We start from the raw sequence: 12,155 nt of genomic DNA, 5'->3' as shown, positions 1-12,155 counted from the left end.
GTTTATGTTTTGATCAGAGTTGCGATTAAAGGCACACACACACACACACACACACACACACACACACACACACACACGAAACCGCCCATATTTGCTCAATTTTTGACAAAATGGCGGCACGGAAACGCACATTTTCACACCTCCCCCCTAACGTGCCATTTATGTGCTGATTAGATCACACGTCACTGATAAGAAGTGTTTTAAGACTCGACTGGCTTTCAAAAGTCAACAAAAAATAAGAAATAGAATTTTCCAAAACAATATTTATTTGTCTAAAACCACAGAATGTGACTTTTCAGCATCCGGCAGTGAATCAATTATCTGTGACACGGATCAAAGCTACAAAATGTCCCTCAAAGAGACACTGAACAACCAGGAAGAGAATAAAAATGACCACAAATACACAATAAAATGCTCCAAAAAGAAGAACAGACGTCGTCAGAGACTCGGAGTGAATAACAGCCTCTAAATGTGGTCTAATGCAAAGAAACGCTGCTGAACCATTAGAGGAAGTTCAACAGAGACAAATTATTCAGAGCATTTCTTCTTTGTTAATGTTCATTTAGTCATTATTTGTGTGTGATGACATCAGACCTGTGTGTGAAGTAAAAACACAGCTCCCTGTGTGTGTGTGAGGTGTGTAACGGCCTCACAATATAAATGTAGAAGTACAGTACCTTGTACAGAGAGAAGGAAGACGACTAATCCACCGGCTGATGGACTCATAGCTGCTCCTCTGTGTTCAATCAGCAGATCAGAAACTCTTTATTCAGTAAGTCACCAGAAACACGTCTACATTAAAGAGGAGGCTGATGTCTCTGAGGTCAGCTCGTCTCTTCTGGAGTTGGTAACAAGCTGCTGTTCAACACCCAGCAGAGCTTCCTTCCTCTTTCCGTCATTAGTATGCATGAGCTGCAGAACAAGAAGCTGCTTTAATGTTAACGTCTTACTTCTGCTAAAAGGAAACATCATAAAAGTGTTGTTAATATGTGAAGATCATCTTGATGAACCTGTAAGCAGCATAAACGTCTCTTCATTCTCTGTAATAATTCACATTAAGTGAAAGGCTGCAGTGTGACGTCCTCCTGTTAACATGTAGATAAATATGTCCTCTCTGCAGCTCTTCATACGTCTTCCTCACATTCACTGCAGGACACAAACAACACAAACAAGCTGTCAACTCACACAAATGTTGCTTTATTCATTTATCGTTCACACATTTCCATTACAATATGAAAGTGGCTGAAAGTCGCTCTGAAGACCTTAAATGTTAACAACACCTCATAGTGTAAATGTACAAAAGAGATGAAAAATTGATTGCTAGTATCTATATTTTTCTCTTTTCTTACATTTCCTTGTATGTTACGTGTGAGATGCAGTGTCTCAAACAAAAAGGGGTCCGATGGAACTCAGCTTGTGGTGCTCAGAGCTCTAAAAAGAACCCGTGTGAAGCCCTTAAGACTTTCACCCAGAACAAGGACCCGATACCAAAGACTCTCCACGGAGCTCGTTGTGAGCAGTGAGGGAAACGTGTTGCTATATTGTGGCATCGCACGGGGCCACGTGGCCGATGGGTGCTACGTCCCCTTTAAGGGGCAGCAGCCATCCTACAAGATGGAGGCCACGAGGCCGGACCTGAGGCCGGGACAGGCAGAAGGAAGGGGAACGTGTAACAGGAGGAAACCAACAACACCACAACGAGAAGCAACTGGTGGCAAAGACCCGGTCAGGTTTTTGTGTAGAAACCGGTTTCTCCTCCCCGGACGCTTTTAGTTGTTCAAGTTACCTCAGTGGGCGATGACACAGGAGAATAACTCATTTTTTCTTCATTTAAAAATCACTCTGATAGTGGTTATTTGTCTGAAGTACTTCCTCCAGGAGAACAAGGTCTGTGGAACATCTTACAGTGACATTGCAGTTCTTCTGCACTTTGCTCACCTGCAGCTCCCGCAGGGCCTCGGTGGCCATGTTGCCGTTTTTGAAGTCGACGAAGTGCACAGAAGCGCTCGTGAAGAACCCGGACGCTCTCTATCTCAGCGCCCCTGTAACCGTGGGAACAGAAGAGCATCGTAACCACAGCAGGGAGGCATCAGCGGCCACTTACGTTTAACAAATGATGCTGCGTTCACTGTTCTAACGGGTCCTACCGGCACAGCTGGAGCCACAGAAGCAGCACCTGATGTTGGTTTGTAACCCTGAATGTGTTCTTAATAATGCTGCATCATGTGCACAAAAAAGCACGACAATATTCACATGTCACTTTTTCAAACATTTAGAGACAATTCGTGTACATTCATGCAATAACATTTCCAAGGATAATGTTTGGCAGTAACAAAGTTGTTAAATAATATAAATGTTACAACTAAATGTAAATGTTATATCTAAATGTTAAATCTAAATGTAAATGTTAAATCTAAATGTAAATGTTAAATCTAAATGTAAATGTTATATCTAAATGTTAAATCTAAATCTAAATGTTATATCTAAATGTTAAATCTAAATCTAAATGTTAAATCTAAATCTAAATGTTAAATGTAGAGTCTACATTTAGCTCTACATTTAACATTTAAGACTTGACGACTGAACATTAAAATAATTACGGTAATTCACGCCGCGGCAGGACAACCTGGCAAGTCCGGATGAATTAGCTCTTGTTATACAAGGATTTCACCGCGCCCCCCCCCCCCCCCCCCCCCCTCGTTAACCGCGAGCATCTGCGCCCGTGCCCCTCCGCCCCCCTGCCTTCACCGTCGCCGATGGTCCGGTCAAGGGGGGGTTGCGCGACGTTCCGCGCCCGCCAACCCCCTCTCCACTGCGGTCATGCGGACCGCATTTCAAAATGAAATGTGCCTCTATTTGAGGTGTTATGGTAAAAGGGCTCACAGCCTTAAATATGGGGCGCCGGTTGTCATATGAACAAAAAAGCACGACAATATTCACATGTCACTTTTTCAAACATTTAGACAGAAATCCATGTACATTCATGCAATAATGTACAATACAATTTTCATTTACAATCAATAAATTAAATGTTTTTAATTTCAATTTTGAAAAGTTTGAAATGAATATCAAAATATTTATGATGCGGCACGTTAGTTATGTGAAACATTAGTTGATGAAGCACAAACAATTTAAACGGACAGATTAATAAAATAATAAGGCTCTCGCTCCAAACTGCTGCTCTCGTCCGCCTGTCGTTGTTCAACAAACGCGGCGCCCTCTTGTAGTATTAAAGTCAATATACCGTATTGTCCGCACTCAAAGGCGCATTTAAAAGGCTTTAACTTCCTCAGAAAACGACAGTGCTTTATAATCCGGAGCGCCTTATATACACGGATCAATTGGTTGATCGGTGGATCCGTACTGGTTGTTCACTCTGCCAAACACGCCAAAGCTCGTCCACGACGGCGAGACGCTGAGCGGGATACGGAGCTGCTTTCAGGGCGCGTCGGAGAAACGAAGCTGTCGTTCTCTCCGAGCACTTCATGAGATTAAAGCGCGAGAGACGGCGCCCTTTTCTCTGCAGGAGCTGAACCATCTTAACGGGGAACACAAGTTATTCTAAAAGCAGCCGGAGATTTACGGCGCGGATGGCGAGGGGGCGGGGGGAGCGGACGCACCTCGCGGCATCGATCGGACCCTGAAAGCACCGTCTCCACCTCCCCACCCCCCACATCCACCCGCCATCCACCCGCCCCGACGCCAAACGTCTGACTGCAGGATCTTATGCGCCTTATTGTGCGGAAAACACGACACGTGCGCTCCGGAGAAAACGGTAAACAAAACATACATTGTCGGTTAATACATTTGGAATCTAAATTAAATTCTTACGGTCATTTAATCATCCCTAGTTTATGGTTTGATCAGAGTTGTGATTAAAGGCACACACACACACACACACACACACACACACACACACACAGTCTTAATACTTCCCACCAACGCAGGTGTGTTTGTAAAAGTCCAAGTGCTGAATCACAGACTGATGAACGCGTTGTAAGCTGACCTTTAACCCCATCAGAGCATCGTCCTTACCGAAGAACCCCGTCAGCTGAGTACGGCTCCAGAACCCAGTAGCAGTGCGAGCGGTTCCCGTAGAACCCGAAGGGGCCGCGTGGAGACGTTTAGAACCGGAGTGACCGGAGACGCAGGGTCAGGGGTCAGGGGTCACCTGTGGTCGCAGTAGATGGCTGCTGTGAACATGTCCACGTCCTTGGAGGTACCGGCCTGCACACAAACACACATTTTAACACCATTTTAACTTCACTACCATTAATTTGACTAACTATAACTGCGATGGTAAACTCACTGATGGACGACGATGTTAAAGCGTGATCAATAAAAGGTTAATAATGAATTATGGTGGAAAACACTTCACTAAAGGTCTCAGGCTGCATTGACAGGAACAGGAAGTTCACCCGGCTGATCACGCGGTTTACTTCACAGAAGCTGCCATTCGTGGTTTTAACTATTTATAATTATCTGTTAAACGGGTGTTAAACAGCCGTGTGACATCTGCCTCCCGTTGCTGTGGAAACGCCTCTTCTGAACAACTTCCCCAAAAACTGATTTCCTGTTTCAGCCAAATGCAGAGACGTTACATTATGCAAAGTGACTTACATTTACATTTACATTAACACGCGGCTTTTACTTTGGCTTGGGGGGGCCATCAGGGGGGAGGTGTCACTCTCTCGACGCGACTCGGACGCAGAGATGTGATTGGCCAATGACACCAGCCTACCAGGGCGCTCACTGTGCTTCCGTTCTCCAACAACAGTTCTCAGCAAGTGACGCCGCGTCGGTCTGCAGAGGCCTCAAACACCTCACTGACTACAAGCCAAACCCCCCCCCCCACTCCATGAATGGCCTCCGCCTGTCAGACTCGATGGACAATGTCCTGATGCCGTCCCCCACAGCTCCACCAGCCTGGACGTTCATAGTTAAGTGGCATTCAGAATGAGAGTTACTTACTGGAGAAGACATCTACCTCCACAGGACAGTCCCGTGAAGAGAACGAACCTTTCCCTCCTCACACTCCGCTCGCCGTCCCAGCAGTGCAGCGCCACCCTGTGGCTTTAGTGGTGGACTTTACATTTCCCACTGGGCCACATTGCTGGTCAGAGACACTGGTTTCATATTTGGGTAAAACAATGTAATCTAGTATCAGTATTCAATTACATGGACAATTCAGACAAGGTTAAGATGATGTATTTAATATTGCATTTATTGTAAGTCGCGAAGAAGCAGGTCAGTTGTTAAATGTCTCTAGAGGCAAGAACACGACACAACACAAATACAATAGAAACGTTACAACGATTCATTGATAACCTTCAAAATGTTGATCGTCTCACACCTGTTTCAGAATCTATTTTCCCACGAGGGACAAATCCACCAGTCTGTCCCACGTGGGAGAATGTCCACCCCCCGGTTGACCCTCTTGAGGGGCCTTGTCCTCAGGGTAGAACAGTTGGTTGGTGCGGATGAGACAAACTGTCCGTCCGCTGCTTTGTGTGTCACATGCAGATTCTCCTCTTTTGTTGTTGTTTTTTTAACGTTGTGTACGTATAACGAGCACAGAGAAGAGGGACACAGCACCAGTCTGTCACGGTGTGGTTCACTTCCTGTCTTATTTTGTAGTTTTCTGCCACTCGTGTCCCCGGGTAACTTCACTTCCTGCCTTGTCCCGTCGTCCCCTGTGATCGTCTAATAGTTTCCACCTGTGTCCAATCACCTGCACCTCCCTTGTGTATTTAAGCCGTGTGTCTCTTGTGTCACTTGTGGCGTCATTGTCCATCGTCCTGGATGTCTGTAGTTTCCTGCCTGCTGTTCTTCCCCTGGTTCCTGTGGTTTTTGGCCTTTTGACTAAAAGTCTTTTGTTTTCCTGAGAGGTCTGAGTCCTGTCTCCCACACGCATCCCTGACACCAGTCGACTCTAAAATAAAACCGGGTTAAGTGACTAACTGTTAAATTAGGTTTATCGTGAATGTTAAAGCCTATAAAGAAAAGCCAAAAGTCAGTGTTGAATATCAAAAAGGGATTAATGATTTGAAGTGATAACGGGACTGATGCCGTTTATAACATCTACTTACACGGTCGTTTTCGTAATTAATGCAAATATTATATTTGAGGCTGCAGCACAATTTCAATCAAACCTTTTATGGTTTGATCAGCAGGGTAAAATGAGTTATACAACTATATCACCACATGATATTACTTTTCAATTTTACTTTTTGGTGTTTGTGATCATTTTTATTTTTAAGTTTACTCATTTTATCTTTGTTTTATTAGATTTTTTGAATAGTAGAAATAGTTATATAGTTAAAATTGTTCTTTGCTATTGCTATTGTATTCCATTTTGATCTGGTGTCAGTATAATTTCTTTTACTTTATTATTGTTATGTCATTTAAGTATTTTTTCATTCTATTTTATTTATTTTCTGCTATTTCTCTGTAATCTTTACAACAATTTCTGTCAGGATCAATAAAATCTTATTTTTAAAAATCCGCTTTGCTGCGACCTGCTGACACAAACATCCGTCCAATCCCGCTTCCTGTAATGCAGACAGGCGGCCAGCTGAGCCAATGGGCGCCCGCGGGCTGCTGCGTCTGGACCAATCGCCCGCCTCTCCTCTGTTAAGTGGGCGGGGACGCGGCGCGGGGCGACGGGCGGGCTGCGCGGCCATTGACGCGCTTCGTCTCCTTGAGGACACACCGGGCTCGTCCTTCCTCCTCGCGGCTCCGTCTCCTCGTCCCTCACGCGCCGCCGTCATGGTTTCACACTCGCTCGCGCTGCCGATGATCTGCTTCACCGCCCTGTGGGCGCTCGTGGGCGTCGTGGCTCCCTTCCTGGTGCCCAAAGGACCCAACCGGGGGTGAGTGCTCGGCGGGTAACGGCGATCACCGGGGCCGTGTCATTCCACACGTTCCACTCATTCCACGCATTCCACGCGTTCCACGCATTGGTCTCGTGAAGCGTTTTTCTGGGTCTAAAGTGCGGAGGATCGTTTCCTCCGCACGCGGCTCCGCTGAGCTGCTCTGTTGGTGCTTCGGTGATGGAGGCCGTGCGCGTCATGTTGCGTCCATCCCAACGCCCCCCCCCCCCTCCTCCTCCTCATCATCATCATCATCATCATCATCACCATCATTTAAGTTAACAGATACGAGGTTATGTGTTCATCAAGCAGGTACATTCCTCCTCCGGTTCATCTCTCATTGGGAAATAAGAAACATGGCCGGGACATTTGGATGCATATTTTCACTCTATTAATGAGTATGAGTGTGTATAATTATTTATGACATTTAACGTTAACCTGTTCTTTTAAATAGACTCATAGATACATATGTTTTATCTCATCTTTGTTTTTACTGCGTGTGACTTTGTTTAATGCCGTTGGTCGTTCATCAGAATGATCACAGAGAGTCATCCGTTCTGGGACGACGCATCCAAGAAGCGACCTGGAACAATAAAGCGTTACACGGTCACTCTTTACATTCACAATGTAGATGAGGTCATATAAATAAATCCCCCCTCTTTTCGTCTTCCTCCGGCAGGGTGATCGTCACCAGCCTCATCCTCACCGCGGTCTGCTGCTACCTGTTGTAAGTACAAGCTCTTCTTCTGTGGTGTGTCGCTGCAGCCGCACAGGCTGTTATGGAGCTTTAGTGGCGCTTCTGCCAGCAAAGAGTGGAAGCGTCACCGTGGCAACGGCGTGGGAGCCAAAAAAACGGCGACGGGCCAGAACGCCGGCCAACCACCTCGAGTTTCTGGCCCGTCGGCGTGATTGTTTTTTGGCGAAGCAGCAGCTTGTTGTCAACCTGTCAATCACAGTAAGCCCCGCCCTAAAGCATCCTCTGCTTTATGGTCTGTTTGACTCTAAATGAACATCATGCTGTATTGAAGAAGACTTGAAACTACAGATCGTCACAATGCAGCACAACAAGGAGCCTTCAGGTTCACATTCAACAAAGCTCAACTTTATTTAAAAAAACACATCTTCCTCATTAACAACAGACGTGTTGAAACTAGAGATGAACCATGAACTCGTGTTTACAATGTTTACTGAGGCAATAAATCCAGAGAGAAGTAGAGTCATTTCCTCATAGACGTCTATGGGAGCAGAGGAGTCGCCCCCTGCTGGTCACTACAGAGAAGTAGAGTCATTTCCTCATAGACGTCTATGGGAGCAGAGGAGTCGCCCCCTGCTGGTCACTACAGAGAAGTAGAGTCATTTCCTCATAGACGTCTATGGGAGCAGAGGAGTCGCCCCCTGCTGGTCACTACAGAGAAGTAGAGTCATTTCCTCATAGACGTCTATGGGAGCAGAGGAGTCGCCCCCTGCTGGTCACTACAGAGAAGTAGAGTCATTTCCTCATAGACGTCTATGGGAGCAGAGGAGTCGCCCCCTGCTGGTCACTACAGAGAAGTAGAGTCATTTCCTCATAGACGTCTATGGGAGCAGAGGAGTCGCCCCCTGCTGGTCACTACAGAGAAGTAGAGTCATTTCCTCATAGACGTCTATGGGAGCAGAGGAGTCGCCCCCTGCTGGTCACTACAGAGAAGTAGAGTCATTTCCTCATAGACGTCTATGGGAGCAGAGGAGTCGCCCCCTGCTGGTCACTACAGAGAAGTAGAGTCATTTCCTCATAGACGTCTATGGGAGCAGAGGAGTCGCCCCCTGCTGGTCACTACAGAGAAGTAGAGTCATTTCCTCATAGACGTCTATGGGAGCAGAGGAGTCGCCCCCTGCTGGTCACTACAGAGAAGTAGAGTCATTTCCTCATAGACGTCTATGGGAGCAGAGGAGTCGCCCCCTGCTGGTCACTACAGAGAAGTAGTCATTTCCTCATAGACGTCTATGGGAGCAGAGGAGTCGCCCCCTGCTGGTCACCGCACAGAATGCAGCTTCACATTCCGCTTCACTCGATCGAATGAAAAATGCTAAAAGCAGAAGTATGAAACATGAGATGCTGAGTAAATGATTTTACTGGTTAATAGAAACTTTTGACCAAAAAAAAACAGGTGGATCTCACACAAAACATTGAGGAGAATGTAAACTGCATTTTATTCACTGAGAACACGGCAGCGTTGCGTTGATGTTGTTGATGTTCGATCAGCGTTAGACCCCCACAGGAGGCACTTTCACATTTAGATCGATGTGATGAGGAGATCAAACACCGAGCTTCTACTTTCCAAAACCAAGAAGCTTAAAGACATCTGACACGAACCCTGATCACACAACACGGGGAATCTACTGCAGCTTGAAGTCAGACCGACTATCCTGAAAAAGATGCACATGAAGACGCTCGTGTGCACTGAGTGCTTAGAGAAACGTGATGAGGATGCAGCATCTTCATCGGTCCTCTAGATGGGAGTCTTCCTCCTTCATGGACTCAAACTTGATCTAGAAAGAGAAGCATGAAGAACAAATGCTCAATGTTGACAAACCGCATGGTGCAGAATGTCACTTGAGGGATTATTGACAACGGAAGGAGTGATTTGTTTAGAAATAAACCTCGCCATGGAGGTGCGTGTGTGTGTGGGGGGGGGGGCAGCTTCACCGAGGCAACGGGCCGCCGTGCGTCATTAACGGATTAAGGATGAATTAAGCTCCCAGGACGACAGCTGAGAGTCTCTCGCGGTTGCCACGGTGATCTATCGTTGTCCTGTGCCGTAAAGTGTTTCTAACCCCCCCCCCCCCCCCCCCTCTCTGCCCAGCTGGCTGGTGGCCATCTTGGCGCAGGCCAACCCTCTGTTCGGCCCGCAGCTGAAGAACGAGACCATCTGGTACCTGCGTTACTTCTGGGAGTGAAGCAGGTGAGTTTATCACAGGAGGCGGAACGAAACCAACCGTGTAACAACGTATTATTATTATTTATTATCAATGAATACAACCGGTTACTGACCGGCAGCATCTTCAGATGTCTGGTGACAACAAAAGAATCAAATGATTGTTTACTGAGACTTTTTGTGCACATTATGCACCACTTAGTCCCGCCCCACTGAGCTGTGATTGGACGATTTACCTGTTAGTGAGATTTCCTAAAGAACGTACAAGTTTATGATCAATCAGGTTCGTATGGTTCATATCTACTCTCTCTCTCTCTCTCTCTCTCTCTCTTCCAGGACCATGTGACGTGATGCCTCTCCATCATTCCGTTTCTCGATTTTTATTTCAACATAACGCCCCATTTAACACACATATACACACACAAAGACACACGCGCACACACACACACACACACACACACCTGAAGAGTTACTTTTTATTTTCCGCCTTTGTAAATATCGACATTAAGGATTAAGAATCATTCTTTGCTGATCGAACGTAGTTCGGAGTCACAACTAAACAGCTGAGTTCCTGTTCTAATGATGAAACCGTGACGTCGTCCTTTAGCTGTAGATGTTCCTCCTTCTGAAACGTGCAATCTGTAGGAGCTTAACTTATTTACGTTTATCTGTTTGGGCTGTTTTCGTGTGTCCCTGCCGTCAGGGAACGTGAACTATTTGTAGTATTTGTATTTATTGGCCGCTGTGCGGTGACGTCAGTGATGACCTCGCCGTCCGAGCCGCCCTGTTGTGTAGCCGTGGTTATCTGTGACGTAATGTGTGTGTGTGTGTGTGTGTGTGTGTGTGTGTGGCCACGAGAATCTCCCTTCCACTCCAGCATGAAGCTCCTCCCACATTCCCTCCGCACGCCGCCGAGGCTCTCGTTGCCATGGTGATCTCGTTGCACCATTCAGGCCCTCTCTCGACCCCTTTTGGTGGAAATGGAAGATTATTTTATTTTATTTTTCACTATCAGAAGCCTTCGGAACAGTAATCAATATTTAAACTGTTCATTACTTCACATTAAAGTAATTTCTGCTTCTCAAATTCCGTGTTTCCACATGCAAGGCTTCTAAAATATGTGCTGATTCGCAATTATTACCAGAACAGAAAAAACGTTCTGGTTTCATTTGCTGGAGTCAAAGATTTTCACTGTTTGTATCGCTGCATAAATGCAAATCCAATTTCTGCATATTTATGCGAATAGAAAGACGCATGAAGGAGTCTCTGGGGGGAAGGAAAGAGGAGAGAAGATGTAGAGTTTGGTGATGGAGGAGTTCCTGAAGGAGACAGAGAAGCTCAGTCACATGACCGACATCAACCTCTTCATCACCACATGGAGACGATTCTGAACCTCAGCATCCCGCTCTGATCTGCTGGATATCCACCTGCCGGCCTCCGTTTTCAGACGCCTCCGCCCCCCCCCCCTGTTCCACGCCCCATTCCTCCACCCTGACAGCCCCCCCACCCCCCTCCATCCTCTCCAAAACCACTTTGCTTCAGCCAAAAAGAATCAAAATCAATATACAGCTACTTTTTAGAAAGACCAAATTGCGTTGTATCTTTTCCTCCAGCCCTCTTCGGCGGTCGTGGCGGCGGCGTCGCCTCCCAGAGCGCACCTGCACATCTGGAGCACGAGGCTCTGGTGGTTATCTTGCAGAGCTAGATGGAGGAGGGGGGGTCAGACAGAGTTTATGAGGAAAAAAAGAAAAAGGTCCAGACTGTTTTTTACAAATAAGATCCCTCGGTGAGTGATGCACACGGCGTGTCTCTCGTCTCCTCGGGACACAGCTGCAACGCTGAGGAACATCTGGATGTCGGCTCAGGAGACGCTCGTTTTCTACCAGCGATCGGGAATAATATTGGATTATTTAGGCAAACGTCACCGTTACTACTTCGTTCTTCTCTCATGAATCCGCCCGTATAACATCTTCTGTCTGTGTGTGTGTGTGTGCGTGTGTGCATGTGTGTGCGTGTGTGTGTGTGTGTGTGTGTGTGTGTGTGGAAGCCACTGAGCAACAGACCCGCTGGTTGGTGGAGACGAGATCACGTGACCGTGTGTTAGTGTGAAGTCAAAGCTTCTATGTGAATGTGAAATAAAGAATAAAACACAGAAACAAACACGCGTCTCCTGCTGCTGTTTTGATTGTGACCAAAACACACACACACACACACACACACACCTCTCCATTACAAACATTTGGCCTGTCAATCGTATTGCTTGAGGCTCGTGTGTGTGTGTGTGTGTGTGTGTGTGCGTGTGTGTGTGCGTGTGTGCGAAAGAGACTGAATGGATCCTGTTGGCTGCAGATGTTGCTGCTGAGGCAGA

The 12,155-nt window shown here is 46.5% G+C and overlaps 2 protein-coding genes across 3 annotated transcripts in view; one reads left to right on the top strand and one right to left on the bottom strand.

Annotated features, from left to right (window-relative positions):
• LOC120815186 (cell adhesion molecule CEACAM20-like) overlaps positions 1-927 on the bottom strand; it is a 73,019-nt gene extending 72,092 nt beyond the window's left edge. The window contains exon 1 of one of the 2 annotated variants that reach the window (XM_078079819.1): positions 678-927. In XM_078079819.1, coding sequence (XP_077935945.1) covers positions 678-726 — 49 coding nt within the window. In that variant the 5' untranslated portion in view covers positions 727-927. The remainder of the gene's footprint in view (positions 1-677) is intronic. The other variant, XM_078079821.1, reaches the window with a different exon arrangement.
• Positions 928-3,661: 2,734 nt separating this feature from the next.
• On the top strand, positions 3,662-11,947 carry LOC120825512 (V-type proton ATPase subunit e 2). Its single transcript, XM_078079824.1, has 6 exons — positions 3,662-3,775; positions 4,022-4,219; positions 6,563-6,872; positions 7,552-7,599; positions 9,716-9,814; positions 10,124-11,947. Exons 3-5 carry the CDS (start codon positions 6,583-6,585, stop codon positions 9,807-9,809), a joined length of 432 nt encoding a protein of 143 aa, XP_077935950.1. The 5' UTR covers positions 3,662-3,775; positions 4,022-4,219; positions 6,563-6,582; the 3' UTR covers positions 9,810-9,814; positions 10,124-11,947.
• The last annotated feature ends 208 nt before the right edge of the window (positions 11,948-12,155 follow it).

Source organism: Gasterosteus aculeatus, chromosome 9 (assembly GCF_964276395.1).
Source record: "Gasterosteus aculeatus chromosome 9, fGasAcu3.hap1.1, whole genome shotgun sequence".
Classification (NCBI taxonomy): Eukaryota; Metazoa; Chordata; class Actinopteri; order Perciformes; family Gasterosteidae; genus Gasterosteus; species Gasterosteus aculeatus.
This window is presented reverse-complemented; position numbering and strand designations above follow the sequence as displayed.